At 46.2% G+C, this 19,533-nt stretch overlaps 5 protein-coding genes and 1 long non-coding RNA gene across 10 annotated transcripts in view; 3 read left to right on the forward strand and 3 right to left on the reverse strand.

Annotated features, from left to right (window-relative positions):
* Window positions 1-3,760, forward strand: part of LOC108022543 (potassium channel subfamily T member 2) — a 118,555-nt gene extending 114,795 nt beyond the window's left edge. For 3 of the 4 annotated variants that reach the window (XM_044092337.2, XM_044092338.2, XM_044092339.2), the window contains 4 exons: window positions 171-376; window positions 512-869; window positions 1,723-1,911; window positions 1,964-3,760. In XM_044092337.2, the coding sequence (XP_043948272.1) occupies window positions 171-376; window positions 512-869; window positions 1,723-1,911; window positions 1,964-2,251 (1,041 nt within the window). In that variant the 3' untranslated portion in view covers window positions 2,252-3,760. The remainder of the gene's footprint in view (window positions 1-170; window positions 377-511; window positions 870-1,722; window positions 1,912-1,963) is intronic. The other variant, XM_044092336.2, reaches the window with a different exon arrangement.
* A 625-nt stretch (window positions 3,761-4,385) lies between these two features.
* Window positions 4,386-13,587, reverse strand: LOC108022912 (nidogen). Its single transcript, XM_017092120.3, has 12 exons — window positions 12,989-13,587; window positions 10,360-10,839; window positions 9,372-10,133; window positions 8,536-9,246; window positions 7,840-8,104; window positions 7,629-7,774; window positions 7,152-7,558; window positions 6,316-6,473; window positions 5,524-5,778; window positions 5,283-5,457; window positions 4,941-5,225; window positions 4,386-4,879 (listed from the first exon to the last, which is right to left on the reverse strand). The coding sequence occupies exons 1-12, from the start codon at window positions 13,217-13,219 to the stop codon at window positions 4,624-4,626; spliced, it is 4,131 nt and encodes a 1,376-aa protein (XP_016947609.1). The 5' UTR covers window positions 13,220-13,587; the 3' UTR covers window positions 4,386-4,623.
* LOC108022911 (uncharacterized) lies at window positions 5,823-6,498 on the forward strand. 2 transcript variants are annotated; one of them, XM_044092099.1, is made up of 2 exons: window positions 5,823-5,940; window positions 6,002-6,498. In XM_044092099.1, the coding sequence occupies exon 2, from the start codon at window positions 6,004-6,006 to the stop codon at window positions 6,295-6,297; it is 294 nt and encodes a 97-aa protein (XP_043948034.1). In that variant the 5' UTR covers window positions 5,823-5,940; window positions 6,002-6,003; the 3' UTR covers window positions 6,298-6,498. The 2 variants fall into 2 exon arrangements, with proteins under 2 accessions (XP_043948034.1, XP_016947608.1); XM_017092119.3 differs by having other exon boundaries at window positions 5,827-5,944.
* Window positions 13,588-14,412: 825 nt separating the features above from the next.
* Window positions 14,413-15,750, reverse strand: LOC127010988 (uncharacterized). Its single transcript, XR_007763978.1, has 3 exons — window positions 15,651-15,750; window positions 15,248-15,583; window positions 14,413-15,180 (listed from the first exon to the last, which is right to left on the reverse strand). It is a non-coding gene; the product is annotated as an uncharacterized LOC127010988 (long non-coding RNA).
* A 903-nt stretch (window positions 15,751-16,653) lies between these two features.
* On the forward strand, window positions 16,654-17,867 carry LOC108022065 (uncharacterized). The gene is given in 7 exon segments (XM_050887386.1): window positions 16,654-16,761; window positions 16,845-16,967; window positions 17,084-17,206; window positions 17,262-17,346; window positions 17,349-17,395; window positions 17,447-17,603; window positions 17,656-17,867. Coding segments are annotated over 7 exon segments (855 nt in total).
* A 26-nt stretch (window positions 17,868-17,893) lies between these two features.
* On the reverse strand, window positions 17,894-18,962 carry LOC108022191 (cell growth-regulating nucleolar protein). Its single transcript, XM_017091043.2, has one exon. The coding sequence runs from the start codon at window positions 18,842-18,844 to the stop codon at window positions 17,957-17,959; it is 888 nt and encodes a 295-aa protein (XP_016946532.1). The 5' UTR covers window positions 18,845-18,962; the 3' UTR covers window positions 17,894-17,956.
* Between the last annotated feature and the right edge of the window lie 571 nt (window positions 18,963-19,533).

Here is a 19,533-nt window from a genome sequence, read left to right on the forward strand (position 1 = left end):
TTCAGCACAACAATAACACTCAATCAGGATCAGCTAGCATATAAATGTGTGAAACGGGTCTGTCTGGGTTTTACTTAAGGTTAACCTAATGATAACCTGAACAGGCCCGTAACTTTATGTGTACTATTACCCCTAAATACTATGTAAAATAAATAAATCAACTATTTTAGTATTCCATCAACCTGGCTGACGAGGCGAGGGACAACCATGCTCAGCAGATCGAGCGAGCAGAGATAGCCAATCTAGTTAGAAGTCGGATGGAGTCGCTGAATCTGCCCACAATCGACTATGACGATGTGAGCGAGAAGCGCAACCACCTGTCCTATGTGATAATCAACCCGAGCTGTGATCTCAAACTGGAGGAGGGCGATCTCATGTGAGTGTATAGCAACTTAATGAATAATAAACACATTTTAAATTATAGGGTCCCTAGTTGGGCGCCAATTGTTAAGTACACTAGGCCCTTTAGCACATTTTTTATATTTTCTATATTTTTACCTTCTTTCCTTAGATACTTGGTTCGGCCGTCGCCGTTCTCGGCCCAAAAGACCTTCGAGCGACACAACTCGCGCCGCAAGTCGAACATCTCGTTCTGCTCGAACATCAACCTGGGCGCCACCTGCGGCCCCCAGATGCCGCAGATGAACATGAACATGGCCAACACCGCCGTCGGGGCTGGATCGCGTCGAGGCTCGGGCATCGCCGGCTTGAACCCCATGCAAATGCAGAGCGTCCAGACCTTGGCCGGGTATGGATCATCCTCGCAGCGCTGTAGCCCCCCGATGCAGCAAATTAAATCGAATTCTCTTTCTCTACCCGACAGTCCGACGGTGGTTGGCAATCAGCGAGGACGGAGTAACTCATTGCGGGTTGGCTATTTATCCTATTACACCCACACGACCCCCAGACACACACCACCAATTTCCCACTCTCTATGTTTGTTTGATTTGATTCGATTCACGTTTTCACGTTGGTTTGTTCAGCTTCAGTTGAGATACACCAAGAACACATAACGAAATCACTTTGAGGAAGTTTTATGCTGTGATTTCGATACAAATAGTCTTTAATTTATACATTTTCTGATCGCAGTATAAGCTCAATATTCGGATATCTTACGTTAGCTCCCTGATGAGCCGCAGAAAACACCACCATCTTCCTTCACACTTAAGTCTAAGCTTGATTTTCTTGTTGATTTCTTAACAAATTGGCTGAGACAAACGAATGTGTTCGCCCCGTTGCTTTTCCCCCCTGTTGTGGGACCAAGCACTTGCACTCTCAAACACTAAGCATCAAAATTCTGGGTACACGACTCAAGATTCAGGCCGCAGAACACTCCACCAAACAGCACGGCAGCCACTGCAATTGCATCAATCAACAGCAGCCACCGCAAGAACAACTGCAACAATCAGCAACTACAATAAATCATAGTCATAACTCGCACCCAGAGGATAATCACTAGAGCAAGGAACTCATGATATAGTAGAGGCGCATCATCCCAGTGTCCGAAAGTCAGAAAACAAAAAGCCGCATTTCGAGTTGAAGTTCATGTGTTTCTTCTTAATGTGTTTGTTTAGTTCTTTGAGTAATTGTAACCGTAACTACTGCAATAGCCAATTTGTATGTGTGAACGTAATTGAGTTTTGTTGGTAGCATAGTGTCTCGTGTTTTGGGCTTACTAACCGCGTTCTTGGTGGATGTTCCCCATGCTTGAACCTCTTGCAGATCGACAACGACATCCTGCTGCGTCGATCCTCGTCCCTGCGACAGGGCCTTCCCAGCGTGGGCGTCAGCCACGGCCGGAGAAAGTCGTCGCTGGAGGAGATCGGCATAAGTCACTTCACCACCCTCATGCAGGCCACGAACCACAGCAACCCCATCAAGATATCCCTCAACGGCAGCATAGGCATGGAGGTGGGTCAGCCATAGATTATCAATCCAATCCGGAAGTCTAACCCCCAATCAGAATCAAATCTCCTTGCAGGTGACCCCGCCCGAGGAGCCCACACCCATGCTGGGTGTGCCCTGCGTGGTGGGCGGCGGCGGTGGAGGTGGCATCAACCCATCCGGAGCAGGCTCCTCCACCGGCGGCATGCTGGGCGGCGGCTCCTCGCTGGCCATCAACACCGCAGACCTGGGACCCGGACCCAGTACCTCCTCGGGCGCCAGTGGCTCGCTGCAGCCGCAGGACTCGCTGGGACAGCAGTCGTCGCAGGTGTCATCGCCGCAGCATCTGCAGGGAACGATCGTATGATACAACCTGATGTGGGGGCGCCGACTCCGCTCCTCCATGTCGAAAAACAAATGGATATAGAACACGGCCAGCACACACAGACACACCCGTAGAGATAAGTTCTAGGCAGAGCGAAAGTATTAGGAACCCAACCAAGCAAACCCACCCACCCCAAAAAGGCTGTCTGTGGTGTGTGAGTGTCCATTTCCAGTTCCATTCAGTTAGCATCGTTCGATAGATCAGTTCATTCTTAGGGAGTAACCAATAGATATTGTATATTGCAAGTTTTGCAATTAGCTCTAAGCTATGAATATGTCGGCTTTGCACAAAGGAAGCCGCGTCAAATTGTGTTTTGGGAACAACAAATGTAGTTAAACTATTGGATAGGTGGGACGACGATTTAGCAAACTGTATAACTGTATATATCTGACGCCTAGTTCTAAGCATATCCGAGGAGCCACACATAGCAAACTATCAAATAGATCGGGCTTAAGCGCTAAAATCCATGTATATACCTTAGGTATGACCTCTTAGTTGGGCTTCAGCCCGGTTAAGCTTCCCCTGCCCTCGGGCGGAACTTCCCCTGACCCACGTAAACCCCATATAGATACATATATGAAGGTGCTATCGATGTCTTGTACTATACACACCATTGTAGGAAAGAAAGACGGAGGAAAATAAACCAAGAAAGTGAAAAGGTTTTCATAACATAAATTGGAACGGGCTTTGGTATACTCTAATGCTTTACAAAAACCAACAGAAATATGTACACATATATTTAAATAAATCAAAGAATTTGTATATAAACTATATAAATGTAAGAACCAAAAATGCATTCAAGAAAAACAAAACGAAAACAAACTACTAGCATCTAATGAACAACTTAATTCGAAAAACAACAGAATCTAGAGATAGAGCTAGCGTTTAGAGTTAACTATTAAGGCTAGTTCGGACCGAGAACCGGGTATCGGCAACTGTACCAAATTCAATGAGCTATATGAACCCGCGTTCGCAGCTAACACAACCCTGTAGCATAGTGTTAGGCAACGCAACCCTCGTCCCCCCAACCTCTGACTCAATTCGATCCCAGCTGTAGGCTCTTTAGGTAGTAGCTAAGCAACAATGTACCTACACGACCACATACCACAAAAACATCCACTCACTTAATAATGTTAGTTGAAGCACCTATGGCAGTTTTATAAGGAATTTTATTCAACGACGACGATGAAATGCATTCCAGTGTCTCGAGCGAATACCTAGTTAAGCTTACGCCCGCACCCCAGAAACCTGTTTATATAGATCTGTATACTTCTGTATCCGTGTATCTGCAACCATATAGGCCACATAGATCGAATCGATGTCTCAATGTACAAAAGTAGTTAACTAAACCGCATTGGCATTGGCTGCAGCATTAGAGATACGTTTAGTGCGGACTAGGGTATAAACTTGCTGTAATATTTATCGGCGCCATGCTCTTTAAGGCATGCCGAGCAGAACTCACAATAAACTCAAACTATAGTTGGAAATAAATCCATCGCATTTTTGATTATTGGTATTGGTTAGGTAAGTGATAGTCATTGTCTTGATTACTTCCCAACTGGAAATAAGCTGCTGATTTAGAAGAATTTAGTTTCTTAAGTCATGTTAGAAAAATTACAAATAAAAGTAATCGTACATTAATTTTTAGATTTTCGGTAAAGCAATGGACGATCGTAAGTAACAACATAATAAACAAACAAATGTATCTTTCCAAAACCTTATCTTTTTTTAATACTATAATAGGTTTCCTTGAATTAGTGAAACATTATGAATACATAAGTATTCTATTTATGATAATTTATTCGTTTGTTCCAAAATAATGGGATTCAAATGATTTTGGAATAAAAATAAACTTTAAAGTCGATTGCCTCAACTATCATATACCCATTACTCTTTTTTGAACTCCACATTTCAGAGCATTTTCACAGACGAACGGACATGGGTTTTTTCACTCGGCTAGTAATTCCTTATATACCTTATAGGGTAGGAAACGCTTTCTACTACCTGTACATACAATCCGACGAACAGATTATACCCTTTAAATCTACGAGTTAGGGGTACAATTTCTTAAGAAGGATTCATTCCATTGCAATTGAAGCTACCAAGACCGAAAAGGTATAGTCTAAAAAGCTCTAGGCCCAATCCATTAAATTCTGGCTAAGGCTTGTTTCTCTTTATTAATTATTCTTCGTTATTATTTATTCCTCTTTGAAATGGCACACAGGCACGCCTAGTTAGTTAATTAAATTAAGTTTAGTTTAATTCGATACCGTTCCGCGCTTTGGTTAACTTGCATTGTGTGTGTGATGTGTATACGTATCGAAAAATAATTTCAGTTTGCCTTAAGCGTAGACCTAGTAGCCGGGCGCTGGGACGGTGCACCCGGTGGAGGCGCTGGTGCACTTGCAGCTCTTGCCAGAGGGAGCCTGTCGGTTCACCAGGCAGAGCCGGGAGTCCGTGCACCCGCCGTTGTTGATCTGGCAGGCGCTCTGGTACTGCGGACAATGCTGCTCCACGACCGTCATGCCGTACATCTTGTGGCTGCCGAAGAAGGGCGGCTGGATGGGCTTCTGCCGCGATCCCAGGCTGTCCACGATCTCCACTTTTTTGCTAGGAAAGAGAATACAACAATTAGCCACTCCTTTTGGTCAAGGCAATGTCCCCAACTCACGTGGTCCAGTCCGTCCAGTAGAACCGATCGTTTGTGTAGGTGATGCCGAAGGGATAGGACAGCTCGTTGGAGATGGTGCGGATCTGGCGGGTCTGCGGCTCGATGCACTCCACCTTCTTGGTGCCCGCGTCCGCGTAGCACACCTCGCCGGAGTCTTCGAGCACCACCAGGGAGTTGGGCAGGGTCACGGCATCGTTGCCCAGGAGAAGTTCGCGCCCAGTGCCGTCCAAGTTGGACATCTCGATCTTGGGCGATTCACGGTTCCAATCCGACCAGTACAGTTTCCTGGCCAGGAGAACAGATCATTAGTGAGGCATTTCTAAGTGCAAGGACGAAACTTACGCCCTGTTGGCATCCACGGCAATGCCTCGTGGGTTCACTAGCTGCTTGTTGATTAGCACCGCCCGCAGCGAAGGATCATCCAGGCTGGCCACCTCAATGGTGTCCTTCGAGGAATCCGCCCAGTAAAGGCGACGCGAGATCACATCAATGGCAATGCCCTCGGGCGAGTCAATATCTATGGATTACCAAGGGTTAGAGTGCATTTCTCTACATGACATATGTATGCATCTTCCTATCCCACCTGTGTCGATAAAGGTGCGAAGATCCGTGCCGTCGTATTTCGCGCTTACGATCTTCTTGGTCGAAATATCGCCCCAGTAGACTCGGCCCTCCACACAATCCTTGTCCAGACCAATGGCCATTTGGGCCACCGAAATGGGACGCACATTGCGTCCATTCAGGGGAACGCGGGCGATCATCACGCCCTGGCTGACGATCAGGAAGTCCGAGTCCTGCTGCTGGCGCTCCTGGCACACGGATCCATTGCCATAGAAGCCTGAAATATTGGTGAAAATGTATAATTTGTGTTAGTAATAAAGATATATCAAAGGGTTTTTGATAAAAATCATAGTACTCCCAGCTTTTTCAGTCTTTCCTAGGCCTTTTGTCTCGTCCAATCACTTTTTCTATTCAAAATTTTCCATTTCCTGCTAAACCAGTGAGTAACTTCCCCCCTTATACCTATATACCCACTTAATTTAGCTCTAAATTCCTTCTAGGGATGCGTCTGTTAACTAAGATGTGTAGGCCATTCGATGGGGCACTTAAGGTGAAATGCCGCTCCTTCAACCAGCAAAACTTCAGCCCAAAGACTGCCGACGAGGCGGGTAAGCGTCCTACGCACTTTCAGTCCATGCGCGAATTCTTTATGCATCCGCTGACCTGGGACCGCAACAACGGCTACTTCAATGTGGTTCTGGCCCTGTCCATCTTTGGATTCTGCTTCTTCAACTCGTGTGCCCCGTGTGAGCAGAAGAGGGGCGGCCTTGAGGAGCGGACAACCCGCCCACAGTGAAGTCTGGCTCTAACTCACCCTGATTGCAAACGCAGACGAGTCCCGAATTGGTCGAACGGCACTGGGCATTCATGTCGCACAAGGTCGGGTTGTTCAGGCAGTTCTGCTCCTCAATGCACACGTAACCATCGCCATGGAATCCAGCAATGCACTGGCACTCGAAGTTCTCCGGGTCCCTGAAATATAAAAGCAGAAAAATTATTAGAACATGCCTTGACTTTATTGGGGCTTAAGGGTTAAATAATTCACCAAAGAGTATTCAAATGCAAATTGATTAAATTGCAGTACTACAGATTACTATCTAAAGGGACCTACCTATAACATAGGTAAAAGAATAGGTTGTAGATATGCTTGCAAATACTTCTGTAGTATATAATCTAACTAAAGATAGCGCACTTTTTTTTTTTGATAATGCATTGGGATACATCCTATATCAGGGGTTATTATTCTCGAATAAGGGATTGATTATATCGGGTATAATACTGTGGAATAAAAGGAGTATATGTAACAGGTAGAAGGAACCTTTATAAATGTCTGCCTGTCCGGAAACTATGAAGCCATTCTAGCGCCTGATTTGGAAAAATGTAAATGGTATTTCGTTTTATAGATCGATATCCACCTACATGCCAAATATTGTTCAAATCGGACCATTTATCTTAAAGTTATAAGCAAATAAAATGTTCAGTTTTGAGAACAGCTCTTTGTTGCCGCATATCTCCATCTCCCTCGCACTCCCCTTAGCTGAGTAAAAGGTATTTGATATTCGATTGAATCAGCTCTTAAATTTACAATGTTGCATACAAAGCAGGTAGTATCTTTAATTTAACCTATTCAAGATCTGCTGTCTAACTCACTCTGTGGGCTCGCAGGTGGCGTGGATGCCGCAGTTGTTCACGACGTGGCAGGACAGGGGCTTGCTGGTGCATCCTGTGAGCGGGTCGCCCTGGTATCCCTCGAGGCAGTCGCAGTACTGGACGCCCTGCGCCGAGTCCCACTTGCATATGGAGTTCGGGCCACAGAAGACGATGCCACACTTGCCAGCCGGCACACAGCGATCGTTGATGTCCCGCTCGAAGTCCTTCTGGCAGCGACAAACCCCATTGTCGCAGAGGGCGTTCTCACCACAATGCTCGGCGAGCTCGCACTCGGGGGCCAGCTGGCAGCGGAAGCCGTCGCCCTCGTAGCCCGCCTGGCACTCGCACTCCCACTTGCCCACCTGTTTCTCAAAGCAGTCCGCATGGAGGTCACAGATATCGGGTCTCTGAAACATACAGGGTTTCATACAGGGTTTCACGAAGGTCTCCTGGACAGAGGGTATTTAGTTAACTAACAGTTTCACAGGAGTCGTCGCTGATGGACTCGCAGTTGTATCCATCGCCTCTGAATCCCGGCTTGCAGGTGCAGATGTGGCGGAGCTCCTGGCCAAACCAATTGCAGGTGGCATTGACATGACAATTCTTATCCACATCGCAGGGAACTGTAGGTGTGTACAAAGGAGCTGGTAAAGAAATGCGACTTTGTTTTCCGTAAGAAGTGCCTTACTGAGGTCGGTGTTCCTTTCCAGATCATTGTCTTCGACGTAGGTGCAGTGTTCGCCATCCTCGGTTAGTTCGTATCCATAGGGACACTGGCAGGCGCCAAAGGCATCGCAAGAGGGATCGTGCCTCTCGAGCAGCAGAGGTTCGCAGCGGCCATTCTCCCATACCTCCTCGTGTCCACAAATGTTGGAGCAGCTGTAGCCATCGCCCTGGAATCCTTCGCGGCATTTGCAGCGTCCCTCGTAGCAGTCGGCATCCTTCGAACAGAGCTGTTTAAGGAAATTCGATTAGATATAGAAATTTTGTACCCACTATAAAATACACAGTATTAAATTCCCTGTAAGCAAATATTTATTCCACTTCTAAGCGAAAATTTCATTAGGGGAACTCATTTTTTTCAAGATCAAATAATCTCATTTCGAGAGTTATTTTTCTCGTTTTATGAGAAGAACCGTTCTTAATATCAAGACGAAATGTTTGAGAACTATCTTTTTTAAAGGCTTACTTTCTTAGTGTATAATGTTAAGGATGTTAAGATCAAATTTGATTTTTAAATTCCGTTGGAATTTTTAAGGATGAAAGGACGCTATAATACTATAAAATGCATACTACAAACAGATACAGTTCTCCTCTTCCATGCATTTTTTCTGAATTTTGAATTATACTTCTTAAAAATGTTTAGTTTTATTGGTCCACCTACGTAGCACTCGTCTTGGTGTTGGGGACCCTGCCCTTCGGGGTACGGACTTTGATCCGTCTGGGGATACTGCTCCCGCTCCTGCTCCCGTTTCCTCTCCTGCTCCTGCTCCCACTGCCGTTGGCGTTCCCGCTCCTCTTCCTCCGCCTGTTGCCTTTCGCGCTGCTCCCGCTCTTGATCCCGTTCCTCCGTCTCTCCAGGATATTGGTTGGAATTGGGGTTTGGATCGGAGGAGCCTTCATCTTGGCCCTCGGGGGCTGGCGCATACTCGATATTGTCGGCGGTGCTGTTGGACAGACACCGGTAGCCGTTGCCCTCGAAGCCCTCGATGCAGTAGCAGTTGAACCCGCCCTCCGTGTTGGCGCAGATGGCGTTCTCGTCGCAGACATGGTGGCCCGAGGCGCACTCGTCGATGTCCAGACAGACCTCCAGGCCGTTCTCGTCCACCTGGGCGGCGAATCCGTGGTGGCAGTCGCAGCGGAAGGTGTCGCCAACTGGAACGCACACGGAGTTTTCCACGCAGTCGGCGGTGCCATCGTTGCAGGCATTCGACTCGGGGGTCACACCCACCTTGCTGATGGCGCCAATGCGCAGAGCTTGGTCCCGCTCAACGTAGTCCAGGTCCACCTTGGAGACCTTCTGCAGCACCTTGGTGGCACTGGGGTCCGCCTCGTCATCGCGCAGGCAGCTGCGGTACAGAATCCTTTGCTCCACCTGCATAGTAAGCATATTTACATTTACAAAGTGTTGCAAGGCTGAGAATGATTTGATATGTTTGAATCAATTTTTTTTAATATATTAAGTATAAATTTAGTTAAGATCTAAGGACTTTTGCTCACCTGAAGTCCCAGCACACGCTGTTCCCTCGTGATATTTAGACTAAGCACTTGCACAGACTTGAGTTCCCCAGGCCTTTCGAAAGTGTACTCCTCCACATAGTCGGGTAGGACCAGGTACTCCTCCGCCGCCACTGCAGGAACCTCGCCATAGATGTCGATCTTCACGGACAGCTGGTCCCAGTAGTTGAGGCCCTCGAACGTCTGGTTGACATGGAGACTCTCGCCGGAATCGAATTGCAAGCGGGACACGTGGGTGTAGACACCTCCGGTCAGCTGGTAGCCATTGGCCACCCCGCCCACCGACTTGGCGAACAACCAGGGCACGGTGGTCAGCAGGGGCAGGACCAGGCGGAGCTGGGCGCCCTGCTCGGAGCTCAGCGGGTTGATGGTGGTGTAGGTGCGACCCTCGCTGGTCACCACATACGACTGCAGCTTGGCCTCCTCGTTGACGGGCTGGCTGTTGAGATTTCCGCTCAGAGTTCCTGTCACCCGGATAGGCTGATCGTTGGCCAGACAGGACTGGCCGTTGCCATAGAATCCGGATAAGCAGACGCAGCAGTATCCCTCGGCCTTGTCGTGGCACGCCGCCTGCTCGTGGCACTGGTGGCCATGAGCCTGGCAGCTCTGGGCCAGGGCGGGTGACTCCGTGCGGGACTCGGCGTTGTCGGGAGTGCGCACATTCAGCTCGGGCGCAATGGGGGCCACGTCGAACAGCCAGACTCCGGGAACGCCCAGGTTGGTGCTCTCGCTCAAGAAACGGGCCTAGAAACGGGAGAACCACAAGAAAAATGTATAACATTTTAGGGAAATTCTTTCACATTTTTTGGGACTTATGAAATAATACAAAAGTAATGGTCTAGGATGCATTTTCATCAAAATTCTTAAGAAATCTTTGGTGGAGATTCTATCTTTTTTTTGTCACGGGCAAACATGACAAGCACTTGGCCTCTGGTAAAGCATTCTTAAATATTATATCCCATGGACTTACATTCTCCGAGCCCGACCCGTTCAGGGAGTAGTGGCGTCCGTCCTCAGCCACGAATCCTGCCTGGGCGCGAATGTCGGGCAGACCCAGTCCAGCGGTCTCGCCCTGCAGCCAGTTGAGACCGCCATCCGGGTAGATGAACTGCACGAAGGTCTTCTCCTCGTCGGCGATCAGGGCCACTTGGAAGGTGTTCAGGCGGTCCGTCTTGGAGTCAAAGTAACCCACCTTGATCCACGTCGCCACGATCACCCGGCGGGCCTCGAACTCGGACTGGCTACTGAAGGCGTAACGCACCAATGCGGTGGCTCTGTCGAGGATGTCTTGGTCCTTGGACTCGAACAGGGAGATCGAGGTGTCGTCATCGCTGTAAGAGGTGTCCACGTTCGAGTAGAAGGCGGCTATCGAGGCGTAGTCCAGCGGAAAGGGCTGGTTCAGGTACTCGGGGAACTCTGCGTTGAAAGTGAGGATGCCATTGGTGTTGATCTGGGGAATAAGAAAGTAAGCTGTCAGTATTTTATATACTTTAAAGAACCGCTTATGCCAAAATATCAATCGTTCTTAGCTAGAACATTGAGCGTCTATTTAAAATTAAATTATTAAAACAAAAACCAAAAGATTACTCCAAACTAAGTTTGGGTAACAAATATAGAGGTCCTATAGGGTATCTAGCATCTATAAATTCAATATTGTTATCAAAACCGATTTTATTTCACTCGCAAGCCAGATGATTTTTTGTAGGAATAAGGAAGTAACTCTCGGGATCGTTTGAAGTGGAATACTTGGCCTCCATATGGCGTGGCAATTGGTGCGCCCCGTGAAGTGCTAACGGGCCACTTAACTCCTAATGGGCCTTCGCCTGGCGGAAACAAAACAACAACAAACCATTAACAGGGCGGCAAATGATCTGACGAAGGGATGTGTTCTCGAGATGCCTATTAAGTGATCCGCTACTGGGCCTCCTAATTGAGTCCTCGGCCGACATCCGCCCATCGAATTTTCTAAATTTAGCAGCCTCTCCAGCAACGCAACACGGGCAATCTGAATAAACAACTCGGAATTGGAGCACAGGTGTTCGGGAAATGCCTTTCTTGCGGTTGCCGACAGGACGGAGCATAAATCATGTCTCTTCCCTGGCACCACGGGTTACATTTATATCTCGACGGGCGAACGCGCCACGTCTGCAGATTCCGGCAGCCTGGCAGGTGATTTGTACGGATTTCCAACTCCACATGGATAATATACAAGCCGCAATAGAAGCCAAATTGAGGTTGGGAAAGCAAACATCAAATACTTCGGTCTTGTCTGGCCTATTTTAGACACTTGAAGCATTCCAGATTTGGACCAGTTTTGGGTTTTTTGGTAAATATTGGTAAGATTCGTTATTGGAAACATGAACGAAAGCTAATTTCGACATGCCTTTATTTAACTTGTATTTCTGAAATACTAATACTAATAATTAGATTTACATAGGAATTACATATTTTTAAAAAATACAGCATATAATATAGGTTTATATAAAATGATACGATATATTTGTATTATTTTCTTAATATTCTTGTAGTTTGTAAATAGAAACAAAATTTTATTTTAATTTCTTAAAATATATTCCCAATCCGATCTTAAGTTTAAGGTTTAATATATTGTATTCGATTTTTATATGAATTTAGACCAAAAAAGACACCCGCATTTTCATACTACATTGCTAATTCCTCGTGCATTGAAAATAATTTTATTTTGAAAAAAGAAGTGTCAGATTTAAATGAATCGTTTTCTTATCAAAAAGGTATAACAAATATATACTCTCCATTACTGGATCGGCTCAAAATCAGGAATGGGGTTATTCACACGCTTTGGTGGTTTGCAATGTGCCTAGTCTATTTATACGGCCGTCTTATGGTTTCGACACCAATCTGACCCAAGAGCTTTGGAACTGGCGACAGGCTCCTCTGATCTTTCGGCCATTCCGTGAAGGAATGCCAATGAAATTTATGGATTTCTATGGCCATAGTGCCCACTCCGGCCCGTTCCGATTCTGTGCCGCGTGCTATTTCTCTACGTCAGACACATAAATTCAGCTAATTAACTAACAAAATGCAGAGCAGATAAAAAGGCGTTCAAAAATAGGCGACACTCGCAGAGGCAGGCGAAGACTCTCCACGCGGAGAACTCATAACTTGGCTGCCAAGTGCCGAAACCACTCAGACACTGGGATGTGGATGCTCAGAAGTCAGAACTCTGGCATCTGGCAGCTGGCCAAGGCGGCGAATGGGTTCGGTTTTGGTCTTGGACCACCCTCAAGTGGCTGCGGATTGTAGCTGCGGATGTGAGGCGGCCTGGCGAGATTGGGACACCCACCCAAGTGTGTGGAAATCGATGTGCGACCTGTCATGTCTTGTTTTGCCGAAAATTAATGTCGCCTATAAATACACGCGGGCCACAACAAAGCGTTGTCCCACCGAAATAGACATGTACCAGTCTAGGAAACTATTGAACCGCCTTCTATTTGCATACTGATTGGGTCTTATCGAGGCTGGCTTATCACCCCGTCGATGCGAAAATTCATTCAGTGCACAATCTTCGAGATACTTTGTAGCTGAACCCTGAATCAGTATTCAGGGGGCAGGTTACTCACATAGAGCTGATCGTACTGCTCGCCGTAGAAGTGAATGGGCTGCTCCAGTTGCAGCTCGAAGGTCTTGTTGTCGCCCTTGGGCAAGTAGTGGATGCTGCCCTCGGATCCCTCCGGGAACTCGTACAGCTCCGAGGCCTGGAGGCTGTCCAGGTAGTGCTCGAACTGGCCGCTCACGAGGATCGCCGAGCCGAGCAGCAGGCAGGCGAGGAATTTACTGCCGAAGCTCGGCATTATGGCGGGATATAGATAGTTCTTTTTATGAATATCCCTACTCTTTTGACTTTGACACGCGCGGATTTCACTATTTCGCCATAGGCATTTTCACACTAGACACAAAACCGAATTCCTAGAACACTTTCGCTTTCGCCGCCTCAAGTTTGATCCAAAAATATAGGCGGTTTATAAATAAAATGTGGCACTATCTATTCGACGGGTGTGTACATATATAAAACAGAGGTGTCTGCCGTGTGTATAGTTTGACAGATTTTTGGAACTGTCGCTCCAAGTGGCGGTGCTTTTGCCTTTTTGACTTGCTGCTTTTCTTCTGCTTCCTGAGCACGCGAGCAGGGAAAACCGAACGAACCGCACGCCTTGCCAACAGATTCTCGACTGATTGGCCGTCGCCTCCGCAGTGGATTCTCCTCGACTCGCTGCTCATCCGTCCGCAACACTCGAGTATCTGTGTGAGCCTGCAGCTCTGTGTGTGTGGGTGAGTGCCGGAAAGCGAGAGTTGGTTTGGAGGGCACAGATACTCGAACCACCGAATGGGATCCACAAAATGCAGAGCCAGCCCGTTGCTGTTCCATTATGACACTTCGCTATTGATGTTTACCATCAATTAAAATAGCCAAGCAAAATAATCGGTTATCAATGGAGTGTTGGCTTTCGAATAAGTGGAGAAGATTCGGATTAATCCAGAACAATTATCAACCATACTGATATTATTTACAAGCATGCTTCTTGAAAAAAAACACTGATTACACGTATTTTTGGGCAATTGTACCTAGCTATAGCAATATATGTTTTATTATATTCTTGGAAATCGTGCCCGAAATTTATATTGTCTAGTTTTATTTCTTTATTAAAACGTTCCTTGGAATCAGTCATTATACGAGGTTCGTGATTAATATTAAATGTGTAAGGAGTGTATTCAGGAGAATCTGTTTAGGGGCTATAAAGTATACATATATTTCCCTGATCAGGAGCCTGACATGTCTGTCTGTCCGTATGACCTGTAAAAGCTAGAACAAATCGGATCTTTCATGAAAAATTTATAAGCATAAGGTGGAACCGACGCTAGATGGCGCTAGGTTGCTCCTTTTGAAACAGTAGATTTGCTTCTTTTATATCTAAGTTATCCCTGGGTATCAAAGTATGGAGCAAATTAAAAGTTTATTAACCATGCAATAAGTTTTTAAGGGTAATCATAAGGAATTTTATTTACTTATCGAGATAAGCGGTGATTAAATACAATTACAAATAATTAGTGCCAGTACGTGTTGCGACTAGCCTAACCAGAACAACATTCCTGAGCAGTGCAAAGCAATGGACTAAAAGGAACAAGCTCCACTAAAAACTGTTCGCCAGTTCTCTAATGTAGCTCCACCGGAAAGACAGACCAAAGGGGATGACCACTAAGTCGAATCTGGCCACCAAGTCCTCCTCCCACCACGAGGCTCTTCCTTACGGTAAGAACGAAGAAATGGGTGGCAAGTCAGGCAAGATCGAGAGCTACAGTTATTATGGCATTGATGTAGAACGCATTCAAAATATTACTATGGGCATAGTACTATCTTGAGTGTGATTAACATCCTTGCTCATGTAGATAACTTTCGGCAATTTCTTCGTCTTTAGGGTAAGGAAGAGCCTCGTTCTGGAAGGAGGAGGAGGTGATGGCAAGATTTGGCGTAGAGTCGGTCATCTCGCGGCGTCTGTCCTCTGGATCAAATAATGGAGCTGTATCTGATGACTGGACAACCGCCGACGGATCCAGTTTGGAAGACTGCTACTCTTAAGGTTTCTTGGTCTCCGTCTGCTTCTCGCTCAGCTCATCATCAGTGCACCATGTTTTTCGGAGATGGAGCAGCAGATCCTTATGTCCACCATGCGCTCCTTACACTCCAATCCCAAAAGCAGCACCTCCTCTACATAACGAAGATTACACATTCGATTCATTTCCTCCTCTTTCTGGGCTGTAAGAATATCTATCGCCTTCAGATTCTACGCTTAGAGAATTTAGATTTGGCTTGACCAGTTTACCCTTTTCCATCGTGGTGGAATTTCTTTAAATTCTTCCTTGATCCGATAACTGAAGTTGGCTTCACTGTTGTCGAGTTCCATAATGGGCTTTTGGCCTCAAATCTTGTGGATTTTTCGAAGGAGAGGGCTGGGGAGATTGTGTCCCCGAGACACCTGCGTTCCCCCCAAGCGACGTGCCTTTGCAGCCTCTCGTTGTGATTACATTTCTCTATGGATGATTCCTTCTATGTGGAAATTCTTTAAATGTAGGAGACGGCCTTCTAATCTGATCTGACCTTGATTATCGCCGCCTCTAGAGTTGCTTCATTGTGGATATGGAATCTTTACTTTGGACTTCTGTAGAAAGGAATTTGCGTCTTGCTAATGACCACCATACACTTTTTTGCAGTTTTTAAGCATTTACCTTCAGTGAAAATCAATTTACAGACGTAAAAAAACGAATTCGGCAACAAATATCTTGACAGGTGTTTGACGTGCACTTAGTGTGGAAGCATTCGGTTTGCTAGGATTATTAGATTGCCGTTTATTTGCAAGTTGATAAACTTTTAACTTATCCGGCACACTTACCACATTTGTCCGTTTGTCTGTCCGTATGACAATTATTTATTATTTCAAAAACTAAGCTTACGTCTACCTTAGAAGTAATAATGTCTAATCCGTTAGATACTTTAAGGGCTGACTTCCCAAACCCATTGATGCCTCTAGCTAGTTTCGGGCGTTCCAATTCTAGGGAACTAACTTGAGGCGGCACGTGCCGCTCTGCTGCTCTTGCCCCCCAAAATTCCCCAACGCATGCCACCGTGAAGCGCCGTGAAAGAAGGGAGGAGCGGATGCCTTCTACACAGACGCACCCGGGTCCACACGCATATCCACACCCATTCATCAGGTCTTGTCCCCACTCCAAGACTTTTAAAACAGTGGTGCCTAGTTGGATTTATCCGGATTTATCGATTTGTTAATGTGACACCTATGAATACTTTAGGCGGGAATATTTATTCTTAAACAAGAAATAAGTTTATAAAACGATTTTCTTTCGGCTTGTTGTAAAGCTCATTTGAAATATATAAAAATACCTTTTATTGATAATCCCAATTTTTATTTAAATCATAAATAACAATAATAAAAATTAAATTAATGCTCCACAAACTGAATTGTGTTTCACCAGCCATCACAGCTCCACTCCCTTTCCTCGGAGGGGTGAGTGCGAGTCGAAAATAAACAAATGGTAAACTTCTGAGGCAGCGACGCAACGTCTGCGCCCTGACTGATGATGATCGGGTGCTGGCGAGGAATGGGGAGCTGGAACCCAAGATGCAACTGGAACCAGCGACGGCGGATGGGGGGACGGCGGTGGCACTATTTATGATGTATTTCTCGGTTAATTAGTTGCAGCTGAAGGCAGCGGAATGGGTGTGGGAATGGAATTGGGATCGGGAACGCTTCCGCATGCATTTGCTAGACATCAGGCCAGTCATCAGAAGACCAAAAGAAAGTGCGTGGCTCAGGGCCCCTGGGTAATTTTTGCTATATTTGGATATTGCGCCGCTTGATCGGTGATGGATGCCTGGGCCTTTTCATCATTTATCTTCGAGTGCAGCGGGCTAATGGAACTGCACTGCGTTTCCAGGAACTGGAGCGGAACAATGACGACGACGCTGGCCATGATGACGCTGCACCCGGGCAGGCGGCCTCTCCAATTTCTGGTGGAGTAATTAATAAGGTAAATGAAGCCCCAAATTAAAAGCCATCAAACGTTACGCAAAATTAGGCTTCCAAAGTGACTACTGAGTTATAAAAGCCAGCGACTTCTACACCAAATTAACCCTGGCATTGCAGAAGATGAGATCCCAACAACTGTATGGACTTCTGCTGCTGCTCCTCCTGACCTTTTGGGTCACGGGCACAATTATTAAAACGGAATTGGACATGGACTGCGAACTGAATGCTGTCGATACAATGGTAAGTTGTTACCAATCAGAGCTACTATTAAATATACAATGAATTGGGGATTCAGATTCTCTTCAATCTTATAATGCAGCACGACTTCTGCTGCGAGCTGCACGACGAAAGTCCGCAGTTCAGCGACTGCCAGATGCAATGGCGAAGATCCCCTACCAGACGGATGAAGAGGAGCAGACGTTCATGTTTGTGAGTTCAGCTCAGGAGGATAAACAAATAGTCAACTAATTGTGTAATCAGTGCACCGCAGAGTGCAGTTTCAACAAAACAGAGTTCCTAGACAGGGATCGACAGTCGCTGAACTTGGTTGAGGTAAAGGAGCACTTGGAAAGCGACCTGGTCAACGATGCGGATGTGGAGCTCCTTTATGACACCTACGTCAAGTGCGACAAGCATGGTAAGTCTAAGTTTCAGGATATATTTCGAAAATATATGTGAGCCTTTTCCAGCGCTCTCTCTTTTGGCGCACAAGACTGTTAGGCAGCTAAACAGTCGCCTCTCCCGCCACGGCTGCCATGCGTATGCCGGCTTAATGCTCGAGTGCGTGGCCAACGAGATGATCCTCCACTGCCCGCCAAAGCGTTTCCAGCAAACAGCCCAGTGCGAAGAGACCCGCAATTATCTCAAGCGATGCATGCAGTATCTAAAGTACACAATCTAGAATTGGATTAAAGATACGAACAGCACTTGCAGCTTACACGTTTATTGTCCTTCCATATAACATAACTATTACTAAGATGGGATCCATTACTAGCTGGCGATTTTGACCACATCGCCATCTACTTGCAGGGAGTCTGCGAGCTTGAGTTGCTTGTCGAAGCGTTTCTGGAACTTCTTGGCCTGCTTTTCAGTCAAATCCTCGACGGAGAGATGCTTGGTGTACTTCTTGAGCAGCTTTTTGCGTAGTTTTTCCACGAAAATGCCATCCGCCTCCTTGGCAACGAGCTTGGTTAGCTGGGCAGGCCAATCAAAGTCGTTGGAGATGCCATTGGTGCTCTCCTCGGCAGCAGCATCCTCGGGCACCTCCACTTTTGCCTTCTTCTTGGGTGGCGCTTCCTCCCCCGCATCCTTCTTCTGATGCTTCTTTTCCGCCTTTTTCTTGGCTGGCGCCTCCTGCTCGGCTTCCTTCTTCTGCTGTTCCTTTTCCGCCTTCTCCCTCGCCAGCTCCGCCTGCTTGGCCTCCTTCATCTTGTTCATCTCCTTCTCGAGGATGTCCCACACCTGGGCTGCTTGCTGGCGGGGAATCTTAATGCAGTTGGCCACGAAGTTCTCGAACTTGGCCTTCTTGCGCGGCACATTGTCGACGCTCTGGAGCTTCTGGAAGGCCGATCTTACGGGCCCCGTAAGCTTGTACTCGCTGCTGTCGAGGATCGCACGGATGATGTCCATCCAGCTCTCCTGCTTTTGGGCATTCTTGTTGCGCGGCTCCTTGGCGGAGAAGCTGCCGTTCTGACTGGCATACTTCTGGGCCTCGGAGATGCACTTGGTGTGGGCCACGTAGTCCTCGCCGTAGAAGTCCTTCAGGCAGTCCATGCAGGACACGTTCTTTTGGTTGCCGCGACAGCGCGTCTGGTAGTGCTTCTCCACCGCAGGCTTCTTCACCGACTCGCCGCAAATGTTGCACGTGAAGAATACCATGGTTGCGAAGGAGCAGGTGTCTTGGTTTGCGGGGAATCCTTGGAATTTCAGGGAATCTCGGGTGGATTTAATGCCGGCGGAGGGCCAAACAAAACGCACGTGGGCTATAGAGTGACCGCACTCGGCACAAATACCGCAAATGTAGTGTTGGTCAGCCAAAATACCAGGGGTGCGACTATACCAAAGAAAATTTGAATTCAAACATTTTATATTCTAAAAAATAAATAATTTAACTAATTTCAAATGAAATCAGAGAAAATAATTATTTTTGTGTATCATTTAAATAATAATACAATTTTATCTTTCTAATTAAGCTGGCAATAAATCCTTAACAAGATACAAACTGAATAATATAAGATTTAGAACAATTATAAAACTTTTGACAGTTTTAAAATGTATAATAATTGGAAATTGTTTAGCCATAATATTAGTTAGATTTGACAACGACCATTTACTTAAAATCTTTGAAGTTACGATTTGTAAAAATTTTAGCTTATTTGCTGCAAACCGAGTTATTACCCTAACTCATAAAAAAACCATGGCAACTACGTTATATTTATGTATTACCAGCCAGGAATATTTAATTTGAAATCAATTCAGAATGCTTATATTCCTAATTATTAATTTCAGGCACTAACTTAAGATACTGTATATTTAAAATATTAAGTGTTATTACTTTTGAAAAAGTT

The sequence above is a fragment of the Drosophila biarmipes genome, chromosome 2R, assembly GCF_025231255.1.
Source record: "Drosophila biarmipes strain raj3 chromosome 2R, RU_DBia_V1.1, whole genome shotgun sequence".
NCBI lineage: Eukaryota > Metazoa > Arthropoda > Insecta > Diptera > Drosophilidae > Drosophila > Drosophila biarmipes.